This window comes from Phalangium opilio, unplaced genomic scaffold (assembly GCF_054372755.1).
Source record: "Phalangium opilio isolate 3A_F unplaced genomic scaffold, DU_Popi_V2 ptg000352l_1, whole genome shotgun sequence".
In the NCBI taxonomy this organism is placed as follows: domain Eukaryota; kingdom Metazoa; phylum Arthropoda; class Arachnida; order Opiliones; family Phalangiidae; genus Phalangium; species Phalangium opilio.
The window spans coordinates 4847124-4874257 of record NW_028324228.1 but is presented as its reverse complement, the minus strand read 5'-3'; the positions used below and the strand labels follow the sequence as shown (position 1 = coordinate 4874257).

General features: G+C 38.4%; 1 protein-coding gene, 1 long non-coding RNA gene and 2 other non-coding genes across 9 annotated transcripts; 3 read left to right on the top strand and 1 right to left on the bottom strand.

The window, feature by feature from the left end:
• The first annotated feature begins 3393 nt into the window (after positions 1 to 3393).
• On the top strand, positions 3394 to 11908 carry LOC149607102 (uncharacterized). The gene is made up of 2 exons (XR_016377066.1): positions 3394 to 8989; positions 9054 to 11908. It is a non-coding gene; the product is annotated as an uncharacterized LOC149607102 (long non-coding RNA).
• Positions 11909 to 16589: 4681 nt separating this feature from the next.
• LOC149607099 (uncharacterized) lies at positions 16590 to 22680 on the top strand. Of its 6 annotated transcripts, XM_089860461.1 has the most exons (9): positions 16590 to 18731; positions 19768 to 20701; positions 20775 to 20939; positions 21008 to 21166; positions 21306 to 21517; positions 21581 to 21923; positions 21982 to 22196; positions 22276 to 22333; positions 22427 to 22680. In XM_089860461.1, the coding sequence occupies exons 2-5, from the start codon at positions 20576 to 20578 to the stop codon at positions 21360 to 21362; spliced, it is 507 nt and encodes a 168-aa protein (XP_089716587.1). In that variant the 5' UTR covers positions 16590 to 18731; positions 19768 to 20575; the 3' UTR covers positions 21363 to 21517; positions 21581 to 21923; positions 21982 to 22196; positions 22276 to 22333; positions 22427 to 22680. The 6 variants fall into 6 exon arrangements, with proteins under 6 accessions (XP_089716587.1, XP_089716585.1, XP_089716586.1 ...); XM_089860459.1 differs by having other exon boundaries at positions 22276 to 22680; XM_089860460.1 differs by having other exon boundaries at positions 21982 to 22333.
• On the bottom strand, positions 18961 to 19261 carry LOC149607101 (signal recognition particle RNA). The gene has a single exon (XR_016377199.1).
• LOC149607100 (signal recognition particle RNA) lies at positions 19620 to 19907 on the top strand. Its single transcript, XR_016377209.1, has one exon.
• Positions 22681 to 27134: the final 4454 nt, after the last annotated feature.

Sequence of the window (27134 nt, the reverse complement as noted above, 5' to 3'; positions counted from 1 at the left end):
CCATGCCTCATCTCTGGAAAATGTCTGGTTCTTGATTTAATTACTTAATTAAATTATCACAAAGGGGGAGATAAACTTGATTATCTCGGCCCCCTAACATACGATTTTCATGAAAATATTCCTAAATATTCTACTCAATAACACGAATCGAATGAGCCATGCCTCATCTCTGGAAAATGTCTGATTCTTGATTTAATTACTTAATTAAATTACCACAAAGGGGGAGAAAAACCCGATTATCTCGGCCCCCTAACATGGAATCCTATTGAAAATTTCAACAAATATTCCCTTTATTACAAAGAATCAAATGAGCCCGGTCTCGATGTTGGAAAATGTCTGGTTCTTGATTTAATTTTTCAATTAAATTACCACAAAGGGGGAGAAAAACTTGATTATCTCGGCCCCCTAACATACAATTTTCATGAAAATATTCCTAAATATTCTACTCAATAACACAAATCGAATGAGCCATGCCTCATCTCTGGAAAATGTCTGGTTCTTGATTTAATTACTTAATTAAATTATCACAAAGGGGGAGATAAACTTGATTATCTCGGCCCCCTAACATACGATTTTCATGAAAATATTCCTAAATATTCTACTCAATAACACGAATCGAATGAGCCATGCCTCATCTCTGGAAAATGTCGAGATAATCAAGTTTTTCTCCCCCTTTGTGGTAATTTAATTGAAAAATTAAATCAAGAACCAGACATTTTCCAACATCGAGACCGGGCTCATTTGATTCTTTGTAATAAAGGGAATATTTGTTGAAATTTTCAATAGGATTCCATGTTAGGGGGCCGAGATAATCGGGTTTCTCTCCCCCTTTGTGATAATTTAATTAAGTAATTAAATCAAGAACCAGACATTTTCCAGAGATGAGGCATGGCTCATTCGATTCGTGTTATTGAGTAGAATATTTAGGAATATTTTCATGAAAATTGTATGTTAGGGGGCCGAGATAATCGGGTTTTTCTCCCCCTTTGTGATAATTTAATTAAGTAATTAAATCCTGAACCAGACATTTTCCAACAACGAGACTGGGCTCATTTGATTCTTTGTAATAAAGGGAATATTTGGTGAAATTTGCAATAGAATTCCATGTTAGGGGGCCGAGATAATCGGGTTTTTACCCCCTTTGTGATAATTTAATTAAGTAATTAAATCCTGAACCAGACATTTTCCAGAGATGAGGCATGGCTCATTCGATTCGTGTTATTGAGTAGAATATTTAAGAATATTTTCATGAAAATTGTATGTTAGGGGGCCGAGATAATCAAGTTTTTCTCCCCCTTTGTGGTAATTTAATTGAAAAATTAAATCAAGAACCAGACATTTTCCAACATCGAGACCGGGCTCATTTGATTCTTTGTAATAAAGGGAATATTTGGTGAAATTTTCAATAGGATTCCATGTTAGGGGGCCGAGATAATCGGGTTTTTCTCCCCCTTTGTGATAATTTAATTAAGTAATTAAATCAAGAACCAGACATTTTCCAACAACGAGACCAAGCTCATTTGATTCTTTGTAATAAAGGGAATATTTGGTGAAATTTGCAATAGAATTCCATGTTAGGGGGCCGAGATAATCGGGTTTTTACCCCCTTTGTGATAATTTAATTAAGTAATTAAATCATGAACCAGACATTTTCCAGAGATGAGGCATGGCTCATTCGATTCGTGTTATTGAGTAGAATATTTAAGAATATTTTCATGAAAATTGTATGTTAGGGGGCCGAGATAATCGGGTTTTTCTCCCCCTTTGTGATAATTTAATTAAGTAATTAAATCCTGAACCAGACGTTTTCCAGAGATGAGGCAGAGCTCATTCGATTCGTGTTATTGAGTAGAATATTTAAGAATATTTTCATGAAAATTGTATGTTAGGGGGCCGAGATAATCAAGTTTTTCTCCCCCTTTGTGGTAATTTAATTGAAAAATTAAATCTAGAACCAGACATTTTCCAACATCGAGACCGGGCTCATTTGATTCTTTGTAATAAAGGGAATATTTGTTGAAATTTTCAATAGGATTCCATGTTAGGGGGCCGAGATAATCGGGTTTCTCTCCCCCTTTGTGATAATTTAATTAAGTAATTAAATCAAGAACCAGACATTTTCCAACAACGAGACCAAGCTCATTTGATTCTTTGTAATAAATGGAATATTTGGTGAAATTTGCAATAGAATTCCATGTTAGGGGGCCGAGATAATCGGGTTTTTACCCCTTTGTGATAATTTAATTAAGTAATTAAATCAAGAACCAGACATTTTCCAACAACGAGACCGGGCTCATTTGATTCTTTGTAATAAAGGGAATATTTGTTGAAATTTTCAATAGGATTCCATGTTAGGGGGCCGAGATAATCGGGTTTTTCTCCCCCTTTATGATAATTTAATTAAGTAATTAAATCCTGAACCAGACATTTTCCAGAGATGAGGCATGGCTCATTCGATTCGTGTTATTGAGTAGAATATTTAGGAATATTTTCATGAAAATTGTATGTTAGGGGGCCGAGATAAACAAGTTTTTCTCCCCCTTTGTCATAATTTAAATGAGAAATTAAATCGTGAACCAGGCATTTTCCAGAGATGAGGCATGGCTCATTTGTTTCATTATGTTGAGTAGAATATTGAGGGTTACTTTCAAAAAAATTGCATGTTAGGGGGCCGAGGTAATCAGGTTTTTCTCCTTTTGTAGGGATGATATTGGAGAATTTTTTTTTTTAGTTTCATAGGTCTGAAGCATTTTTTCCGTCGTGAGTACGGCAGTATTTTCGACTAAGATTTTTTTTATTCTGTTGATTCTGCTGATTCTGTTGGGATTCTGTTCTGCTAAATTGACGGCGGTTGGTTATGGCCCAGTTTATTTATTCCAGGCAAGGGCATCTCTGAGTGCTGACCAATTGTCCAGTTTAAAAAAATCCTTACTTCCCACCCTGGTTTTGGCATCGTGGTTCGTGAACATTATCACGCAACTATCACATACCATAGCCCACTCGATCCGCGCTCCCGGACGCTGCGCTGCTCGCGCTTTAGCGCAGGCAGCTTGCGTCGTGACGCGCGTGATCGAGTGGGCTATGCACTTACGTAACGTCGTTACGTAATCGAATGATTATCTTCTGCTTCATAATCAGGGCCGGAAATAAGAAAAAAATCTTATAGGACATGTGTCCAGTGACCCCCCATTTGACTGGAAAATTTATTGGACATTGTACACTGGAGTGTGCAAAAATAGTGTCGCATCTTCATAGTCAAGCTATCAAAACTTCGGAAAATTTATTGGTCAAAATGTCCAGTGACCCTCTTAGATTTTTAAAAAGTTATGGGACATTTTAAAATTTTATTGGACAATGTCCAGTGTCCTGTGCTTATTTCCGGCCCTGTTCATAATTGAGAGAACTCGACTCGAGCAGGGCCGGAAATAAGAAAAAACTTCTTATAGGATATTTGTTTAGTCTCACCCCCTTTGGCTGGAAAATTTATAGGACATTGTATACTGGAGTGTGCAAAAATGGTGTCGCATCTTCATGGTCAAGCTATCAAAACTTCGGAAAATTTATTGGTAAAAATGTCCAGTGACCCCTTAGTTTTATAAAAAAAATATGGGACATTTTTCAAATTTTATTGGACAGTGTCCAGTGTCCTGTGCTTACTTCTGGCCCTGGATTAGAGCTTGAAGGAGAGAGGGGTGGACTTGAAACCTCCATTCCTATTGTTGCCTTTGAAATAAAGCGGTTGAACAGGGCAAATGACCAGTTTAAAAACTAGCTGCTCCATTTTAAAATATAAATCGGAGAGGGGTTAGTGGTCCCATGGAAAATTCAAGGATTATTTTTAAAAATTCCGAGTCATTGAGAGTCAAATTGTTAGTCTTTTTGACTCTGTGGTCTGTGTGGCCTTGGAGAAAAAATGGTAGCATAAACTGTAAATTAGCAAAGATCGGGTTGCGGAACTAATTCCAGTAGACCGGTTATTGGCTCACATTGATGCGAATGTTTGTAGTCAACCGCGAATGGGAGGACACCACCTTTCCAGTAACCGGTTGTGCTTTATACGTATTACGGGAAATGGCCAAGAGCAAGGTCATACCACTTCGGTGGTGGCGACTACTCGGCGCTCGGAACATTATATTTTTCGTTGCCCACCTGGACCACACGGCTCCAGCTTAGTCTACGAACATGTCGTCTATTCTTTTTGGTCCTTATTTTATTTGTTGTTGTTTGGTTCTGATACTCTGAACATCCGACCCCGAATAAAACCTGCGGTTGCCAAAACACGAGTTTTTCGGCTTCTTAAAACTGGTGACGGCTATATGCTCGAAGCGCCGGACATGCCAGTCACGATTCCCCTCATTCAGGCTCATTCGTTACAAGAGGGGGGATGAAACGGGGAGCCCGTTACGGAAAACCACGGCAAGGCGGCGCTCCACAGCAGACACGTGAACCCGTAGCGGACTCGGATTGGTCACTTATCAGAGATCCGAACTTATATTTTTAAATGGAGCCCGGGAATCAGAGAAGTTGGTTGGAAGCAGTTGTCATTTACCGGGAGCAGAAGCAGTTATAACCCAGGATTTAATAAAGTTATTGTACTAACAACTAACAGGATTAATGCTTCGAATAATAAGTTAGTGTATTTGCTTTTAATAACGCAATCGGGTTATGAAGTAGTCGCGATAACAGCCTCACCATCTCGAGAACGAGTAAACGACCCTTAAATTCCTTTAAGGTGCTGCTCGACGCGTTAATTATTAATTATTTATAGTTTTTTACATTACCCTCGAGATATATCCCTCCCTCCCCCGGATGCCATGCCAAAAGTCTACAGTTAAAAAAAAATAAGAAAACCCTATCTGATGATGAACGAAATCTGCCACTAATCCCCGGGGCGGTGTCTGAGTTTGCCGCCCCTGAAAATCTCACGTTTAAATTAGTATAGCATCGGGTGTGTAGCAATGCTGGAACTAACTAAAAGTCTATATTAAAGCAAAAATTTAAAGCTCTGATAAATTTTGCCGAAAAAGGGTTGTGGGTATTAATTATTATAAAAAAGTTACAAAAAGCACACTTATCGGGTAAAATGATTATAATAATCTTACGTAAAGTAGAATTTTTTTTAAACCCATTCAAATCGATTTTAAATAAAGTACATCTTTTAGAGCCACGAAATATCAGAATTTCTTTAAGTTTTATTTTTAATTATGATAATCCGTAAAATTTTAACGTTTAAGATGAGATGCTTGGATGTTTTTGATAAAAATTGAGCTCTTGGGAATGCTAACAATCAAATTAATTAATAACGCTTATTTCAATCAAATACTTAAAATACAGCAGAATAAGCTTATTATAGTTACGAAATATTTATAAAAAAGCAAATGTAAAATCAAATTTGAATTTCATATCACAGTTTTAGGGACCATTTCAGTATAAATTTATATATAACAGGATTCAATCGAAGAAGAGGTCTCATAAACGTGCTCTTATTGTTAAATAAATAATCGTGAAAGCTCCATTTAGTAAACAAATTAGAAAGTGAAATGTTAATAAAAATTGTACGTAAAATGATTTTTGAATTTCATACCACAGCTTTAGGAACTAATTCAGTGTATACAAGTATAATTATACTAAAAAATATACTGCAGTCTAAAACCTTTGCAAAACAAACAAGTAAAACAATTGTCAAACCTTAATTCAGTCTTCATAAAAGTATATTTCATATGGGTCAATATACGACTGATTGACAACGGGTCCCACCATGGGTCGGCTGATCTTCGTGAAATTTTAGTAGGACTGTTGACGAGCTCGAGCCAGCTCGGGCTCGTGACGAGCGAGCCGAGCCGCCACTTTTGCGGCTCGATTAATTAACGAGCGAGCTTTTTTATGGTCGAGCCGAGCCGAGCCGACAGGTATCGAGCCACTACAACTAGCGAGCCGGCTCGCGAGCTTAGTCACTGATATAGTGCTTTCTTTTTAGCCTTTATTCTCTCCACCAATAGTGTTCCGTTGAATTTTTACATGAAATAATGCATGGGAAAAATCTCTCGTCTCTAACCTTGAGCATATTTTACCGAGCGGGTGTTACTGAACCACTACATTCCTAAACATGGGATGGTATTTATAGTCGTTCTCAAGTTTGACGTTGGTAGTAGCAATTTTTTTAAACATGTATATATTAATCGAGCCGCCGTTTTTTTGACACGAGCCGAGCCGAGCTTTTAAAAGCTCGCTCAGCTCGGCTCGTGAACAGTCCTAAATTTTTGGCACACTAAATTGTGGCCAAATAATGATCAATTGTAGATTTTGAGCGATAAATATCAAGTGGACAAGTGGTTCAGAAATTATTGCAATTTTAAAATACCCCCGTTTTCCGAGTCTGCGAAAATCCATTTTCGTACCATTAAACATAAAATCGAACCTTACTTTAATTTTTTTGAGAAAATTTCATAAATTTTATCAGTTATAGTGTATTTGAAGCGTGTAATTCGAATATGGTTTCAGCTGTATTCTATCTTTAACCGTTATCTTTAAATTACGAGTCATTTGGGAAAATTTCAATTTGGGGGGGGGGGGTCACTTTCGGGAGTCTATAACCCCCGAGGAACAACTTGGATTTTTTGATTGATAACATATTGGATTAGATGCTTAAATAAGCTTTTATGTATATATATATATAAATTGACCCTGCTATTTACTTTCTAAGACACTAAATTCACGTTTTTACATTTTCACCAAAAACTGACGTTTTGAGAAAAAAAAAACTAAATTAAATAGTTTTATGCCAACTCCCAAGAGGTTAAAATTTTTACTTGGGACAGATACCTTTTTTAAATAGGGTTTGAGCATAATACAAATAAATTATGGCCTATATTTTTATAAGCCTCTAGAAAGACATTTTTCACATGAGCAGTTTAAATGCATAAAATTCAGCTTATTGGTACAAAACATTCTTTCGACGGCCGTGATACATCGCAGTTAATTTTATCACAATTGATACATCTAAGAAAGTCTTCTTCGATGACTTGTTGTACCCGGGCCACATACCACTCTTTGTCAAACACCATCACATGGACTTTTTCAACGCGATATTGCAAAAAGTGACACTCCGCAGTTTAGCGAAAATCTAGTTGATGGAAACATAGATTGACCAGGTTCTTACAGTTTTTTAACCACATCGTAGTATACAATGTGGCTCTTAATCTGACCCGAGCCGTAGTAGTAGTTGTGGCCGAAGTTTTCGCTTTCGTTATCTTTATTTTTAACCATATCGTAGTATACGATAAGCTCTTAGTTTGACCCGAGCCGTCGTAAAAGTAGTAGTAGTAGTAGTGGCCGGGGTTGTCGCTTCGTTATCGTCAGATTTTAGCTTAAAAGGAACTTTATATTACCACAACCCACCCATAGGGGTAACTGGGCTCGGTTAGAGATTTAATTTTAAATAAAATGTTTTCAAGTCAGACCCGGGAATCGAACCCGGGTCGCTGGCGTAGAAGACAAACATTCTACCACTCAACCATAGAGACTTGATAGAAACTCTATGTGGGGTGGGGTACCTCTTAATCTGTGGGGTCGGATACTTTTGAATTTTTATCTGTGGGGTCGGATACTTATGAATTTGTATGTTTGGGGTTTTTATATTCATTTTCTTTTTATGTATGTGCTAATTAAATAGATAACGATTTTCCCCGTTTCCTACCGCGCTCCTCATGTGTTTCGTTCTCGGTCGGTAGCTATCGTCATCTATGTTATGTTTGACTGGAACGTTTTGGCGGTGAATTCAAATGTGGGTTTAGATAGAGCTAACATAGTGTTAAATGAGCGTTATGCGTTTGATCATTTTAGCATTGCTAAAGGTAATTGGAGGGGGTAATCACTAAAATGCGTAATCACTATAACTAAACTTTCTCTTTCAAAAGTTTCTGGGCATAAGTCCTTGTTAGAAATTTATAAGATGCGATAAGTGTGCATCGGCATAAGTCTATGTTGTAAACTCATCGAGGGGATTATCACTAAAAACTATCTGTTCTTCGATACGCCGGAATATTAGAATTACAGCATAAGTAAATTTATACGGTTATAATTTAATCACTGTTTAGAGTAGGGAATCGAGGGGCTATTCACTCTGATTTTATGAACGGTAAATCATTTAAGCATTGAAAAAGATAGCGCTATTCACTCATTAGGGTAAGGTATAGAGGGGTTATCCACTCATTAGGGTAGGGTATAGAGGGGCTATTCACTCGTACGATATGGCTACTATTACGAGCCCTTGGGCCGTCTTGTTTAGCTTAAAAGGAGCGCTACATTACCACAACCCTCCCATAAGGGTAACTGATCTCGGTTAGAGATTTACTTTTAATTAAACATTTTTCACATCCCAGTCGGGAATCGGACCCGGGTCACTCACGCATTTAGAAGACACTCTACCACCGAGCCATAGAGACTTTTTAGAACCACAGAGTTTTTATCGTTTAGTTTTATCTCTAAAGTGTCGGGAATGAGGTGGGGTGGGGTACCTCTTAATCTGTGGGTCAGATACTTTTGGATTTATATCTGTGGGGTCGGATACTTATATGTTTTGGGTTTTTATATTTATTTTCTTTTTAATATTCTTTTTATTTATGTGCTAATTAAATAGATAACGATGTGGCTACTATAAAGGCCCAGCCCTTGGGCCATCTTGTTTTTCTACTGTAATGAGGCTCCGTCTCTAAAGCAATTTAATAGTTGCAACTCTCGAAAAGTGGTTATTAATTCCGATAATTTTACGAAGCGGTGGACAGTGGCGGCTTCGTGATGCATTTAATTAGACACAATGCGGAAACTATATGGCTCGATGGCATACAATCAAGAAACTACTTTGAATTTTGCAATCGATCAAAAAAGTATAATAATAAAAGATGATGTTAAAACACATAGTTTCATTGGCAGAAACATTCTCTAAAGCTCAACTGTGGTTTGAACTGGAAGTCATCACAAGTTCATTCCAGTATAAGTCTCCAAACTCTGTATGTATCGTATCTCTGCTCATCAATTTACTTCGACAATTACAGTTTACCAACCAGAGGATCAAGTAGATTAAAATTCCGATAATCTTGCTTTTGAAGATATTGCCATCACAGACTATGTAGCGGTGGTATATGACAAAAAGTGGTATCTAGCCCTGGTACAACAAGCCATCGAAAAAGAGCTTGACTTTCTTAGATGTATGAAATGTGATAAAACTAACTGCGAAGCATCATGGCAGTCGAAGGAATGTTTTGTACCAATAAATTGAATTTCAAGCATTTTATCTGATCCTGTGCAAAAAAATCTCGTGCTATAGTCTTATAAAAATATACAATTCCTAAAATTTGTTTCTATTATGCTCAAACCCTATTTGTAAAAACGTATCTGACTATCTGTCATAAGTAAAATTTTAACCACTTGGAATAAAACTGATTGATTTCAGTTTTTTTTCAAAACCTCACTTTTGGTAAAAATGTAAAAACGTGAATTTAGTGTCTTAGGAAGTAAAAAGCAGTGTAAATTTATATATCAAAAGAAAGGTCATTTAAGCATCTATTCCAATATGTTATCAATTAAAACATAGAAGTTGTTCCTCGGGGACCCCCGAAAGTGACCAGCCAAAATTAAAATTTTCCCAAATGACTCGTAATTAAATGATAACGGTTAAAGATAGAATAAATCTGAAACCATATTCTGATTCTACTTTTCAAATACTCTATAAATGATAATTGTTATGAAACTATCTCAAAAAATGAAAATGAGGTTCGATTTACGAAAATGGATTTCCCCAGACAATTATTTTCAAATTGCAATAATTTCTCAACCAATAGATATTTATCGCTCAAAATCTATATACAATATTTCTTTATGTGGCCACAATTTGGTGTGCCTAAAATTTCATGATGATCGGCCGACCCATGGTGGGACCCGTTGTCTATCAGTCGAACATTGACCCATATACTGTATAAAACCTGCCGAAAATGAAATTTCAATAATCATATAATATAAGATTTCAATAATCATGAAAATTATTTGTGTAAAATAAGATTTCAGTATTTGTGTAAAATAAGATTTCAGTATTTGTGTAAAATATGATTTCAATATTCCTGTAATTGCTTAGAGGTGATATAATACTTTTGCCGATAATATTATTATTTTAATAAATTTAGTCGTACTCGGGGACATAACCGCAAACAGACTTCGCGTGGTTATCATTCGTAAAGTTCGGTTCGGTTAGATTTTGAATAATGAAGGATTGGTTTGCGATCATCGTTTTTCGAAATCAGGAGGTATTTTGGGGGCTTCAAAATCTGTTTCTTATTTATTTTTTTGTTCTAACAAAATTCCAGAACCTTTGTGGTTTAATAATAAATACCGCAGTAGTACATACACTGGGTTGAATTTATTTGGTTTTTGTATTCTGAAAATTAAATTCCGACATTGTCAAGAAATTTACACCGTCACTAGGAAGTGGGGAGGGAATAGTAGGCCACAGCCAAAAAAGTTTCCAGTTGGATCCGAGGGATTCTTTTAAATTTTGTTTCCATCCCAGGTCATACTTTGTAACTTTACTAACTTTACATTCATAGGACGTTTGATTTTTTAACACTTGAACCATATGAACGTAGAGCAAGACCGCGGAAAACACACCACCAAGGGTGCTTACTACTGATAAAAAGGACCAGACCATTGTTTTGGCATCCAAGTGGCCGAGGATCCAAAATATAAAAGGGCACAAGTACATGAAGGCCGCTTTAACCTCGAAATTGCCAATAAGTATCAATATCAACCGTGCGTTCAACATGGCAGCGTAGAGGCAACCGAAAGACATATGTATCAGAGCAGCGATAAAGAACCTCGTGTTGTTATATCCGATACAACATCCGGCGAAAACGCAGTGATGATCACGTTTCAGGATGCATGTTTGGCAAACGGGGCAATGGAACGAACGCGGCGGGGAGTTAGCTTCGCACGAACTGCAAAATCTCCAACCTGGTTTGAGTTTTGAGGGTAAAATAATTTTGACTGCGGAAGAATTATTTTGCATGATCATAAACAAGTTGCCGAGGATGCTGAAAACCACGTAGAGTCCACACATTGATTGAACGTGCCACCACCCAGAGTAATTGCAACCCAGTTTCGGCAAAACGACAAACATTTCAAAGATGTAGACTGAGATGATGCAAAATATTAAGAATAAGAAGGCGACACGGTCTTGAAAATTTCGTGGGAGTAGTTTAAACGTAAACATGATTGCTCTGAAAAGAAACAAAAAACCTTAACCGTTTACGAAAATGGGAATTGAAAACCCGATGAAAGATTTAATTTAAACAAAGAACAGTAATCAAATTAATAACTAATTATTACAAAAATGTCACTCGGAGTTGATCTAATTTCCTATTTGATGTGCAGTTTATGGTCAACGTTTAAATTAATATCCGAATTTGATGTGCCTGCTAGATAACTTATTTAACATTTTCAAGTTATAAATGTAAGGAAAACATGTATTTCCTAGAATAGCGTTTTGAGCTATTTTCAGCAATGTCAAAATCTTTTTATTTATTCTAAAGGGGAGGAAAATGGTTCTTTCTGTCATTAATAGCCTCGTATACTTACTGCATTTGGGTTGCATCTTGAAAAATGACCTTTAAATACGACCTAATAAAACAGAAAACAGCCTTGTTTTTGACATTATCATTAACCATGTACCCAGGTACGCGCGCCGAAACGCGAGACGACAGAATACCTTCTATCTTTGATTTTTCCCCCGACTACACTTTCTCGAATAGGGAGTTTTTAAAAAGGCTCATTGAAATAAGTAAAGGAAAATTAACCATCAGTAGACAACGCTTGAAAATTGTGTTTTGGGGAGGTTAACTGAATAAAGGGTTTACTATTCACCAGGGTTGTTGATTTTTTTGATTTTTTCAAAAAAATCAAAAAAAAAATCGATTTTTTTTTATTTAAATCGGATTTTTTTGATTTTAATTGATTTACTTGATTTTTTTTTCTATTTTTATTGAACTACTAGATAGTAAATTACCAACATGAAAACTTTTGAGTCAAAATTAACCAAAAGCAAAATAATCATGACATTTAAGCAGCTTTTGGATATTTTCTACACAGTTAATCTTATTGTTACTATTCAAATGCTTGTATAAAAAGACTAGCTTGACCGCTATTTCATTTCCTAGCCTTTCCAGCAAGACAAAATGGAGTTCTGGGAAAAACTTAAACTGAAATATACCAAAACCATGATTGTTTTTAATTATAGGTCTTTTCTAGTCAAGTTTCTTAAACTACTTCTTGGAATCTTAGAAAATTTTTTTTAAATAAAATATATTCTTGATTTTAATCAAATGATTTTTTTTTAAAAATCGCTTGATTTAAATCAAACTGATTTATATCAAACAACCCTGCTATTCACCAGAAGCAAATTCGCTTATGTTAATAATTAGAATTCATTTTTATGGTAGGGCATCACGATTGTCACATCGCGAGCTGTTTTTATCGAATCTCGCGTTAAATTTCATTCGTCATGGAGCGGGCCACGAGAATTTTGGTAACAAGAAGGTAGGGCGTTACGTGATTGGTCCGAGGTCCTTATTTCAAAATCATTCGGAGATATTTCCTAGATGTTTCACTACGCAGAATGGTCTTATAATTAGCAGAAGAATCGATAAAAATCACTTGATTTTCCACTTCACCCTCCCTTTAAGATAAGCCCTTATTTTACAAAAAAAAACGACGTTGCAGATAAGAATCATGCTGGCAGTCCAGTGGCGTCTCTAGGCCTTTTTGGGGGCCATAGCCTCCCAAATTTCAAAGTTAGCCCCCTTAAAAAAATCCCTAAACCCTACCAAAAACTTGCTCTTAGCCCCCTAAAATTCTGTAGAAATATAGTGTATAAAAATTATAATGATAAGTCCGTTAGGTTTCATCTTTGTAGAGTTGAATTTCAATATCAAACAGAAGTGGCGCCTAGAAGCAAACTAAAACTAAACTTAAGACGAGTGAAATTCTTTTATCCACAATAGATTAATTTCGGTTGAGAGAGGGAGTGAACTGTGTATCCCCTACGTTAGGGGCAACTTTGTACTAGAGAATACTATTTGCCCCCGGAAGGGAAGGGGAGGGGGGATATCACTAAGGTAAGAGATAGAGGGTTATGACGTTGCCGTATATGGGAAAGAAATTACTCTATTGTCACGAGTAGGAATTGACAAGGCGATAGTTTAATAGAACGGTAATGGTTTATTCAAGTGAGTTTAATAAATACAGAAATAATAATGTATAGTAAATTAAATAACGCGTAGAAAGTACGGAGATCGTGAGCGCGGGTAGATCGGAGATACGGGCCGAGTAAGGCTACTCTTTTCCGGGGAGGTTCTAGCTTTCTAGGGCAAGCTTTTTCAGCTTAATGCTTCCCAGTCGGCTAGGTCTTAGTAGGCTTGGCTTTTTCAGCCTAAATGTTTCCCACTAAGAGTCCCTTCGAAAAGACCCCTTTCTCGAGGCGAGCCGGTCCTTTTATACCCTGGCCCCGCTCTGGGCGAGTCGCGCTCTGGCTGTTGGTTTTTCTCTCTCTGTCTGTCTTCTCTTCGATACCCGTCCCGCTTTATGCGAGTCGCGCTCTGGCTGTTGGTTTTTCTCTGGCTGTCTGTCTTTCTCTTTGATACCCGTCCGCGGGGTTGGGGCTGACAGCTCCCTGTTAGAAAAAGAGCCGACTCGGCGACCGACTTCGTCGGGGAGAAAGGTGGCATGGTCGCGGTCGATGAAGTCCGTGATGAAATCAGGATCCGAAATATCACTTACGTTGTTGGGAGTCGGGGTACGCGGCGTGACGAGGGCGTCCGACGGTGAGAGGCGGTGAATTGCGTGGTCGAAGAAGTCCGGATCCGGGGCATCGCCTACGATGTATGGAGCTGGAGTGTAAGGCTTGGTAAGATCATCCGCTGGTGTTTGGCGCTGGAGTCGACGGTCGGCCCGGCGTTGTTTTTTCTCCATGCGTCGAATAACACGAGGGTTAAGAGGGGCGATAGTCTCCAGGTGTTGGACATGTTGTTGAAAACGGGCACGACGTAATTTAGCCGAGGGTTTCATTCTAAAAAAATTGGTCTCGAGGGTCGGGAAGTAGAGCACTGAAGTTAGATCTCGTCTTTAAAGAGATAAGAAACGAAATGATGTTGTTTATCGGTTTCTAAACTCCAGGGGAATATCTATCGGGGCTAGTACGAGCGCGGGTTGACCGTCGAAGGCCCCCCGGGGGGTCTGCAGCTGCAGGGGAGGGTTGAATAGAGGTATTAGCGTGACTTTCGCTCACAGTAGAACGAGTTTCTGGAGCATCATCGGGAAAATATGGCCAGATGGTCGGTTTTTCCTGGAACTGGACACGTCGTTCGGCCTTGAGAAAATCTTTCCGATGGGTGAAGGGTTTTAACCTTTCGACGGAGACTATATCGCTTCTACCCCCCGCAGAGGAGCGAATTTCAAAGTTATTCTCAGCTGTTTGGCGAATAATTTGGAAGGGGCCCGCGTATTGATGGAGAAGCTTCTCTGATAAACCCGGTACCCGGCGAGGTGTTTTAAGGTAGACGAGGTCGCCCTCCTGGTAGGTTGCTTCCCGGCGTCGAAGGTCAAAGCGGGCTTTATCTTTACTCTGGGCTATGGCGTGGCGTTCGGCTGCTAATGAACGAGCGCGTTCTGCATACAAAATGTTCTCGAAGCCGAACTGGGTTTTGACCGTTGACGACGGAAGCTGTAGCGCAGCATCCACGCGCAAGTCAGCTTCGTAGCCATGGAGCAAAAAGAAGGGAGAGTATCCGGTGGTAGCGTGAAGAGAGGTGTTGTACGCGAATACGAGGAAGGGCAAAAACCGATCCCAATCTTTATGATTGTTATTCACGTACTGGGACATCATATCCGCCAGGGTTTTATTAAATCTTTCCACGAGCCCATTCGTTCGAGGATGATACGCGGTGGTGCGTTTGTGATGAACGGTGTAGAGTTTGTTTATTTCATCCATGAGATGGTTTACGTTCTCAGTTCCCCTATCTGTGAGTAACTCTTTGGGAGCACCGTACTTTAGCATGACGTCTTGCGTCTAAGAGTCCCTTCGAAAAGACCCCTTTCTCGAGGCGAGCCGGTCCTTTTATACCCTGGCCCCGCTCTGGGCGAGTCGCGCTCTGGCTGTTGGTTTTTCTCTCTCTGTCTGTCTTCTCTTCGATACCCGTCCCGCTTTATGCGAGTCGCGCTCTGGCTGTTGGTTTTTCTCTGGCTGTCTGTCTTTCTCTTTGATACCCGTCCGCGGGGTTGGGGCTGACACTATTGTCTCTTAGTCAATAACTCGGTTCCGTACTCTTTAACAATAAAAGTTTGTATAATTTGAAAATACGAATAATTTCACATTGACACAAATTTTCGGATAGCTATAAAGGTTCGAATGAACCAATTATGCAAAATTTTGTTATTAATTTCCTTTAACAACTTTCAAATAGTTTGCCCAGATTAAGCCCCCCCCCCCAATTTCAAACCCTAGCCACGCTACTGTGGCAGTCATGCTAGTCGATAGCAACATCCTGCGTATCTCGATCGGTAAAAAGCTTTAATAGCGCAAAAATATTATTCGGAGTTGTATAGGAACTGAACCAACTTCTGTTACATGCAATCGATTTTTACATCAAGTTTCTATGGAGCCCAATTCACCCTTATCAAAAATACTTTACTATTTCCAGGGTTGGATTAGGGGACGTTAGGTATCCACCCCTGCTATTTAGTTATTGAAACCCTACTTTCTAAGATATACAAACATAATTACCAGATTACATCACAATGCTGATTGAATATGATAGTTATTATCAAGCCGGGTTTGAACAAAAATATATATTTCTCGTTGCTTTTGCACACTCATTTTCATTACGATTTGTAAGAGTCATTCCAGAAAAGCCGTTATCCAGAGAAAACATTATCGATTCGACACTACACTCCGTTTTATCCTACGTGTATTCGTATCGATTACCGGAAATGTGGCTCTAACACCATCTAGGGGTGACTACGTATTTAATATTATACTTTTGCCATAGTAAACAGTTGCTGAAAAGCGAGGAAACACCATGTTTCAAACTGCGATGGAGGTTTCGAAAACTGTTCACAAAGAAGTAGCACATATAAAATATTAATAATAAAAAAATAAAAACAATAAATTAGCGATTCTATCTGCGTAAAATATTTTATCGATCTCACTGAGATTTGAAAGTAATTTCATAGTTCGCTTATTTTGTAATCCACTTGATGTCTTTAGTGGTTGGTTTCGAAATATTGTATCAATACTTTTTATGGGGTCGCTATAGGAAAATGCAAGTAGAATGAAGTAATGAGAACAAGGCACAATAACAAACTGAAATAAAATACAACTGCAATAGTGTATAACGCCTTATTTAACAAGTCACAATTTTTTTTTTAATTTTACTTCCTTCTGTCTGAAAAAATGCTAATTCCTAAAACCCAGTGAAATTAATCGTCATAGCATGAACTTGTTACTGAGACTTAGTTTTTTCAATGGCTGCATTCTCCACTGTTTCCAAACTAACCAAAACCATCCCGACGCTTTGAGATACTTTAATTGCATATGGCGGTTTCTCAGTCCTGATCAAGAGTAATTAAATAGAATTAGATAGAATTATAAAACGTCTAAAGAAAAGTTCTTACTGGCATGATAGCCGTATTTATCCTAACATATAAAATATGTGTCACCATTTAACCACGCTAAATTAACTACATTCTTACACAGGCAAATCCGAACTAAACGCTTATACAGGCAACAAAATCCTTCCTGATTTTCCAAAAAAAATATTCCAATACTCGCGGTAGCGGAGTAGAAATTCCAGAACCTTAAGTGCGTAGTTAAGTATTGAACGAAGATGATGCTCGTTTCACTATCAGGTAGTAAAAACGCGCGAACAGTAAATACATTATCTTTGAAAAACGTTAGCGACTAACTTGCGATGTTTGTGCTGTTACTTTTATTTCCCAACTTAGAGTAATATTTTTGCTGAAGAACTTATTATGTTTACTCTAACTACTGAATTAGCAACGGTTAGCGAAGAGAGATTTTAGCGAAAGGCGTAGAGTCTTAAGCTTGAAAAGGTGCCCCGTGTTTTGGGTTCCTACTTCCGGTTGGTTAAAAATGTTTTAATAAACATTATTTTTTTTATTTCCTCTTTTCTCAAATACAATAAATATAGTAATTTTAACGTAATACAGTATACTTTGAGAAGATAACACACTACAACCAAGGGCCGGATTAAAGGGGGGGGCTGAAGAATATCCGCACCGGTAGGGTAACGAAATCCTTTGTTTAGTTCTTTTAGGGGAGAGCTGGTGTTAAGTTATAGTAACCGGACTGAAACAGTTACTATAACTGTTGGGATGATTAATAGCGGCCTTATATTAAGGAATTGCGAATAGATTTAAAACGTAACAAACTGTTTAATTAAATAGACAAATACAAGTTTCAAGGGGTTGGTTGGACTTGGAAATTTCTGCTACGGCAGAGAGAGGTCTATTTGGTGTACCTTTCGAGTCGCTGGTACGCGTTATCTGAATTTTTATTTGTTGGTTGTTTTCTCTTTTTGAAGCTCGCTCCTTGGGCTGGTGAAAGAGGCAATACATGACAAATAAATACAAAATACATAACAAATAAATACAAAAACACAAAATTATTTACAATCGCGTAATCAATTTTTTACACTCCTCCCGGTAATATATGACATAATGGAAGAGGTCAAATATTACCAAGAGTTTACGCGCTTCTACTAATCGTTAATTTATAAATTGCACAGGTGCTATATGGTGCGCCTGATGCAATTTCCGTTTGTGGTTTTGACGAGACATGATCTTATTTTACCGTCCCGCCCTATTATCACTTCTTTTATTAAACCAAGGTTCCACATATGCCTTGGCACTTTGTCTTCGTTGATTAATACCACGTCTCCGATTTTAAATACGGATTGATTTTTCGCGGTTTTCGCGTGGTGGGCGGAACACAGTTCCATTAGGTAATCCATCGTTTCCAGATTTTTTCAATTAAATGCTCGCGATACTTTAATCTTTTGGTTATCTCAAGGCGTGTTTTTGGAATTGTTTGGTTTTTACAAGTTATTGGAGGTAATGACAATTATCTACGCCCCGTTAGAAATTCGGATGGCGAGAGTGGTGTGGGCTCATTTATATCGTTGTAAGAATAGGTAATGGGTCGTGAATTGATTAAAGCCTCGGTTTCGGTTAGAATCGTTTCTAATTCGTGGTAGGTTAGGTAAGCTCTGCTTATGCATTTCTTCTTTCTTGAGACAGGTTTTGGTGGACCGGACTAGCCGTTCCCACCAGCCCCCGTACCAAGTGGCACGTTCAATAATAAATTTCCACTGAATAGTGTGACAAGTTACACAAGGAATACTGGAGAATATGCCTGAATGCAAAAAATTGTTTTAAAGCACAGTCCCACGATTAATCTTAAAATTTTGGCCTCAAATTACAATTTCTAATCTGCTTAGTAAACGCCTCAACGCAAATATTCGATGTGTCTACCAAGCACTAAACTCTTGACGCAGGAAGTCCAAATAAATGTCTCAAGTGATGTTCTCATCGAAGAAGAAGGGTCCGATAACTCAGTTTCCAAGAATGTCCACCCAAACATTTACATTCCATGATTTCCATCGCATTTGATGGTAATGATGTCGTAACCAGTGATAATTTTCTTGGGCGGATTCTACACGAGTCCGTGAGTCACAGGAATCCCAGCCTCATACCATCTATCGATTCTAGCTTCCAAAGGGCTGGATTACAGGAGAACGCCACAACTCTCAGCTGCAAACTCATCTCGAATAAAATAATTCAAATTTTGCAAGGATAACAACATTAAAGTTAAAATCACTATCTGAAGTGTAAAAACTGACATAAGAATCGTGTACGGTCGTATTGGTTGCGTTGTGACTCGAAAATCGCTCTCTGACGCTATCCCGTCACTGCCGAATGCGGGAACTTTCGCCTACTGCGTTACCGCCCTGAGCCGTTTTGTCCCTCCTTAGAACAACCTGGTGGTCCATGAACTACCTGAATACGATCCATTTTGACACCCAGCTTAACGCGGACGTCCAATCTACACGAGTCCTTGAGTCACAGGAATCCCAACCTCATACCATCCATCGATTCTAGTTTCCAAAGGGCTGGATTACAGGAGAACGCCACAACTCCCAGCTGAAAAGTTACCTCGAATAAAACAATTCAAACTTTGCAAGGATAACAACATTGAAGTTAAAATGACTATCTGAAGTGTAAAGACCGACATAAGAATCGTGTATTGTCGTATTGGTTGCGTTGTGACTCGAAGCTCGCTCTCAGACGTTATCCCGTCACTTCCGAATGCGGGAACTTTTGCCTGCTGCGTTACCGCCCTGAGCCGTTTTGTCCCTCCTTAGAACAACCTGGTGGTCACAACGCAACCAATACGACTGTACGCGATTCTTATGTCAGTTTTTACACTTCAGATAGTGATTATAACTTCAATGTTGTTATCCTTGCAAAGTTTGAATTGTTTTATTCGAGGTAACTTTGCAGCTGGGAGTTGTGGCGTTCTCCTGTAATCCAGGCCTTTGGAAGCTAGAATCGATGGATGGTATGAGGTTGGGATTCATTTGACTCAAGGACTCGTGTAGATCGGACGCCCGCGTTAAGCTAGGTGTGAATATGGTCGTCTTCAAGTAGCTCATGGACCACCAGGTTGTTCTAAGGAGGGACAAAACGGCTCAAGGCGGTAACGCAGCAGGCAAAAGTTCCCGCATTCGGCAGTGACGGGGTAACGACTGAGAGCGAGTCACAACGCAACCAACCGTACACGATTCTTATGTCAGTTTTTCACTTTAAAAAAAGGAAGAATTATGAAGCTAGATTCCTACTCGACGGAAAACACGACGGAAACCCGACAGAAAGGGGTTCGACTGAAAAATCTTTACGCCGAGCCCGACGGAATTTCCGTTCGGTCGGGCGTAAGTTGTGTTCTATTTTTTCGGTCATGTTCGGCGCTACGCCGGAGTCTCAGCCAATGAAATTATCCCACTGACAACGTCAAAAATTTCAAGAGCGCACGCACACGCGAGATCGATTGATAGCCGCCATTTTTTTGTGGTTGACCAAGGCTTATCGGAAACATACCACCAATAAAGAAAAATTAAACTTACGAAAGTAAAAAGAGATAAGATGTTAATAAGGAAGACTTTACTGAGGAGGTTGGAAAATATCCCTTATTTTACGATCTTAGCGACAAGGGGACAAAGATACCAATTCAGATTGTGAAATAGATGTTGTAGAAACAACTCAAATCTGTCACGTGACCCAAAAATATTTACCGCCAAACTGAAAATTCAGTCGTAGTGTGAACCATCTACCACCGGACGCCGGCCTAAGTTAAAATTTCTACCGTTGGCTGTGTGATTTCCGCCGGGTTTTTTCGGTCGAGTGGGAATCTAGCTTTATTGTAATCGTACCAAACCCTCAGACACCAACCAATATCTCTATGAACATTTACAAGATTATGTTAAGGTCATATTTTAGTTCATTTTTTCGATTAATTTTCAGGGTCAAGTGGCACGTTGCTTCCCCTCGTCTTTTCTATACTCAAACTACACACGATATTTTCAAAGTAAGTGATTAAAACGCATTGATTTATTACCAAATTACGAAGCATAAATATTTAATCCTTACGATTACTTTAGAGAGTTCATATCTTCACGTTTGACACGCTACGCTCATTTTTCGATAAAAGACTGGAATATTTCACTCCGTCTCCTCCCTATGGAACGAGCGACACGATTATCCTATCGGCGCCCCCGATGAGAATCACGTCCACTTCCTTTTCCTTCTTAAATATGGACACTCCAGTGAATTTCGCTCAATTAATATTCCATACACCACCCAATTCATTGAATTCCATTCTTGGTTTTATTAGGTGGTGATTATAATTGTGTCCACTGTGGTCACTCTCTCAACTTTGCTCATCGTTCACTCCATCGTAACCAATAAATACAAATCGGTGCCCACGAAGAAAGTTATCAAGAAACTGGCCCGAGAAACCCTTGGGAGAACGCGTCGCTCTTCTGCCTCGAACGTAAGCGATTAAGCGTACCCCTAACAGTTGATAACAATTCACCCTCGCGCGAGCCAGTTTCGCATGAGGGTTTCAATTACCAAAGATTGTCTTCAAAGCAAAAGATTTCTGGCGACTGTATAATTTTGTTCCCCCACAGCGATTCCCTCCATTTTGCCCCACATTACTTGTCGTCTGCTGGCTTCGTCGTGGATGATCGGAGTGACTTTCATTCTGTTTTACTTGGGTTGTTTCTTGAGGACGGAGTTCACAACGGAAAGCTACAATCGCATCGACACCCTCTCGGACTTGGTCAAATCGGGAATTGCACCTACAATGATGCCGGAAACATACGATCACCTGCAAGCTTTGGTGAATATCCATCTGTATGTTAAGTTTACCAATTCTTCTGACGTCATTGTTGCGTATCTATAGGCAGCCCACGACACGGCTGTTAAGAAATGGCTAAGCGCATTCGATAAAATGAAAATATTGGAAGAAACTGGAATTACTTTGCATGAAGATTTAGAACCCGTTAATTCAGGGAAAAAATGATGATAGTAACGGTCGAAATGTTGTTTGCCGTGCTACCATATTTAAGGATGAACCAGAACCTAGACACTTTCAAAGATCAACTTAAACATTTTGTAGGGGTCATCAAGAGCAAAGGCGGTCTTTACTTTTCGGAAGAAGACGTCGCGTTCGACTACGTACACACCATTTTCAACACCTCTTGGGTGAGAAGCAATCCCCAACTGCACGAGTCCGTCCAACTGAGGTTGGTATCAATTGTATGGTAAAATTATGAACGGGTTTTGAGTAATGTTCTATTGCAGCATGGCACCTATTTTCGAAACGAAAGTTTTCAAATTCCTGGACTTTGAGATCGATTACACGATTGAACAGCTCAAGTGGGAGAAACCGTTGAAAACCGTGACTGCTTTTGACCTGAGCAGCGTCTGCGTTCCTTTCTACTTTCTCTTCATGTTCTTGTCGGGAACAGTAGCCGTCGTCATAACCGAAATTATCTTCTATTATTTAACATGAACACGTAAAATTAAATGCGTCACCACACCAAATCTAAATTTCTCACTAATACACAAACTTTGAATTTATTTCGAAATGTATAGTTCACGAACGAAATCACTGCGTGTTGCGATCTGCTTAGTACTTTTGAACTTCTTGGCGGTAATTATCCACTTATGACACGAATGCGATTAAATAATTAACTCACTCTCGTGTGAATTTAAATAAAATTAAACTTGGAAAAAATGGTTTTAGTTTCATCAAGAAACTTGCCGATAGAATAGCTTTTCGTCATCTTTATGACGGTTTTAACTAGAGTCGAAAAAATACAGATGCGGGCGTAGTTTCCAATTGAAACTTGAAAATATACCGAAAATGAAATTGGATTTATTGTAAAAATTGGCGATAAAATGAATATTTTTTTAAATATAAAATAGTATTTTCTCCGAAAGTTGAAAGGCTTAATTGTAATTACGGCGTGAAAACGTTCAATAAAACCTGACCCATAATATGTCGCCTTAATATGAAGTAAATTAAAGAGCAAGTCTCATATAAACTGCACTTTTAAATCCAATTTACTGACGTAGGGGTTATTTTTCTCATTAAAGTTTAAAGGGGAGGTTTGCATTTCCCTCCCGCGGATTTCCGAGCCCTCTTCTAGCTACGAGGGGAGTGAATAGAAAGTATCCCCCTATGGCCACCTAGAACCAGGCTTCTCCCACAGAAAACTGAAACAAAGTTGGACGTGCAGATTCAGCGCCACAAAAGTGCAGCGTCGAAATTTGAAACGAATAGGCAGACTGGCTAGCATACCCTCCGGTGGCTCCCTTTAAACTACAACAAATTTCATTAAAATAGGTTAACATCTCACCAAAATTCTAATTTTTGAAATAATTTAAATAAATCACCCAAAAATCGATTGTGATATTCGAAATGGGCGGGGAATTATTTTCTTTCCCCTTCCGCATTATAATTACGTAAGAGTTTGGTTCACGCGCCAACTCACGCGAGGTGCGCGCTTCAATTCCTCAGAAATCTTGGCGCCACAAGATGTATTCGAAGAAAACTAACTTCACAACATCGGGAACATTTTGCTAATACGTATGATTATTATTATTATTGTTGATGAGGCGGGGCTCACGCCCTAGCACCGATGCCAAAGGCATATTGTGCAACCTCAAAATCAGGCCTTGAATAAGCCCGTAGCCGCAGCGTAGCGAAGAATTCGCTCCACCGTAAAAGAGGAGACCCGCGAGGGCTCCACAGTGTGTGAATCAAAATGTTCTAGTCTAAGCGAGGCGAAGAAGTCGCACTCGCAAAGTACGTGAGCGGATGTTTCTTCCTTCTCCTGGCACGACCTGCAGAGGGGGTCGTCAGCAAGACCCATCAGATGGAGGTGCCTATTTAGCCGACAGTGTCCGGTCAGAAGACCGGTGGCCAGCCTAATATCCCATCTGCTGAGCGAAATTAGGTCTCTAGCACGAGACCTGCAGGGACCATTGACTAACTGTTTTGTCTGTCTCTGGCCATCCATGTCATGCCAGAGCTGGTTATGATACAAACACGCTTCCGTTTTATTGATAGCAAATTTTCTCCTCAAAGTTTTGTAAGAAAGGCTTAAATGTATATTAACTAAAGCCAAAAACCTATTCATTTACCACAAACTCTATTACGAGAATAACTACCTTGTTGAATACCCGACCAAACGTAATATTTCAGAATTCAGTCTTAGATAGGGTAAAAAGTCCCCTACAAAACCTATTCCCTTCCACGCTTTAAAATTTAAAAGTACAACTCTTCTAGTCTGGATTTTATTTTAATTAAAAATATTGATTAGAAAAAACGCATTATTCATCATTTTCATTTCAGTTACCCTGGCAACAGAAACATTAGCGAGAGTGTTTGGTTAACAAGATTAGCTATTAAAACGATATTTTAGACTCATTATTGCAAACTTTGTACGGTACGAAACTTGACATACTTAGACGTAAAACGGTACTCGAAGGAGCGTAGTAAATTGTCTTGAAATTCAATAAAATTATTATAATCGGTAATTTTACTATCGATGAAAACAAAAATTAATTTGAAGCGAGATATTTTTGCAGCTGCAATAATTATTTATTAAACCTTTTTGTCTATTAAAAATGTATGGAAAAGGCGTCAGTTCAAAACGTATTTCGCAATCGATGGCATTTTTAAAACCTTGGAGATATCGAATTTTCTTCTCAAAGTTTTGTACGAATTACTCAAAGGTAGGGTGAAAGGTAAAAATGAAGTGTTTTTTGCTAATTATAAGGCCGATCTGCATAGGAAATATCTTCGAATGATTTTAAAATTCAAATTAGTCTGAGACTTCATTATAGATAATTGGAAATTAGCACCATCGACCAATCGCGTAACGCCCCTCCCTGCCTTCTTGTAAACAAAATTAAACTAGCGCCATGATTGTCACAACGCTCGCAAATTTTATAAAATAACGCTTCAAATCTCATTCGACATGGAGAGTGCCAAGTGAATTTTGTTAACGGAGGTGCTAATTTCAAATAGTCCATGAGTTTTGAAAATAATTTGAATTTTAAAATCATTCGGAGCTGGTATTTCCTCGACATTTCACTGCGCAGATTGATCTTATAATTAGTAGAAAAATCGATAAAAATCGATTCATTTTTTCCTTTTCGCCCTCCCTTTAAACCAACTTAATTTTCCACGAACTGTATTGCGAGAACAATTGCCTCGTGTTAAAACGACCTCGTTATGCAGAGTAATGGTATTTTAACGGTATGTAACGCGAGTCTGTTTCCATTCTGGACTTTATATATAAAATTTAAATTGTATTATACAGGGTGTTTCGGAGACGTCTGGCACAAATTAACAGGCGTGTTCTTCGTGTCAAAAGAAGTCAAAAATGTTCTATGAACTTTTGGGTGAAAGCCCCCGTTTCAGAGTTATGTACTCTCCAAAGTTGGCCTTAAAACAATGGAATTTTGCCGGTATGTGGAACTGGTATTATGCCTTTGGACAAATTGTTTTCTAATTTACCATAAGCTTATGTACGAAGAAATTAACAGCTAGTGGAGTGGTTTAAAGGGCCGCTAACATTATTCGTTCTCGTATTAGTAACGTTATTACAAAAATAGTAATCCCAAACAAATTTACTGCACCTTAAACGCCAGTTACTTGTTTAATTAGACTTTTTGTTTTATGTTCCTTCGGTTACAAAACATCAGCATTTACAAAAATTGTTCAAAATGACCTCTTTCAACGTTTAAGCAAACTTGCGCGCGTCTTTTAAACGACTCGCGAACACGTTCGAAGATTCCTGGCGTGTTGCGGTTGTTATCACACCCTTCAATTATTCTTTGTCTTAAGTCCTGGACATCTAGAACTTCACTACGGTACAGAAAGCTACTTTTCTTGGAAAGTCACCTTCGTTTAAAGCATGTACTTTTTGTAAATGGTATGGGTGGAACTGCTGTCCACGAAGGATTTTCCAAACGAGTACATGATTTACACCTAATTGGCGGCCAATGATCCTGGTGCTGGTTGTAGGATCTTCCTCAAAAATGGTTAGTACATTGTCTTCAATGTCCTCGGGTACAATCTGCGGGCGAACTTCAGGGCCTGACGGTTGTAGCTTACCGGTTTCTCTCAAACGTCTGTCAACAGCCGTAAACGTTTGCCGATTCGGAACTTGTCGTTCAGGAAAGTGCTCCTGGTACAAGCGCCGAGCTTCAACCCCATTACCTTGAGCCAATCCGTACATCAGATGCATATCTGATTACTTTGCATTCGTGAAGTAGACCATTATTTGTTTTAGAGTAGCTACCAAATTCGCATTTAAAAAGTAAAGCACATTAAATTCGATTTTCCTTTACTCAAGCTTAAGTAGTGAAATTAAAAAACAAATTACGCTGCGTTGGTTAAAACAATCAGAATGCTTTTTAAGAATCACTTTTCCACCCATACCATTTACAACAAGTTGGGAAAACCAAAATATTACCTCTCCGAGTCAAGAGGTCTACTACTAGAAACTTATTTACCTAGTAATGGAATTATTTCTCTTTTTTGAAGTAAAAATTTACGAAATATTGAAGCAGTATTCCAAGCATAGCGAATAATACAGTAAAGCAGACGACATTTTACATCCAATAAAGCTGTTTACCGTATATTCTGATAGCTACATTCACAACTGGTTTGCAGTGTAAACACTATCGTCTCGTCTCACCTCAACAATATTCTTAGTTTGCCAACATGAATGTTAACGTTAAATAACACCAAAGCTAAATTGTAGCTAGACGCACTAATAGTCAATGCGCACTATAAAGAGAATAAAAAGTCTGTAGCTACTACCCGTTTACCATTAGCCCTTTTACTATTCTAATTGCCACCATGATCTTTTCTTCTATTATAATATCTTAACCTGATTATTTAATAGTGTATTTAACTTTCGGCTCACTCTGATCCGTTGATGCCTCTTCATTTCAGACACGAAAATAAAGCCCAAAGTTTACTTCACCTTAGGCATCAATTATTTACTCTTTGTTTCACTAAGCCTATTACGGATGATACTTAATATACCCGCCGGAGTCTAGGTCTTAGTTTTCTTCATGAAATCACTAAACCAAGGATTATTCTATATACAGATGTAGTATAGCTTAAGTAATATATAAACAGCCATTTCAAATAACAATATTAAAAAAAATCTTTGGAATATCAAAATGAAACAGAGCTTTAAAGCTACAAAAGTACTAAATGCATCATAATTACGAAAAATACTTCCACATATTCACTTTATATTATGGAAAAAGGGAATATTAAGGTTCTGTATGATTTCTTAACACATCAACACAAGGCTAACTGCTAACGCGACGCACTAGTGTAACAATGGACGGACACACACAGACAAAAACATAGACTGCTTTTGAACTCTTTCCGTATTAATTTTGAGTTGAGAAACAAGATT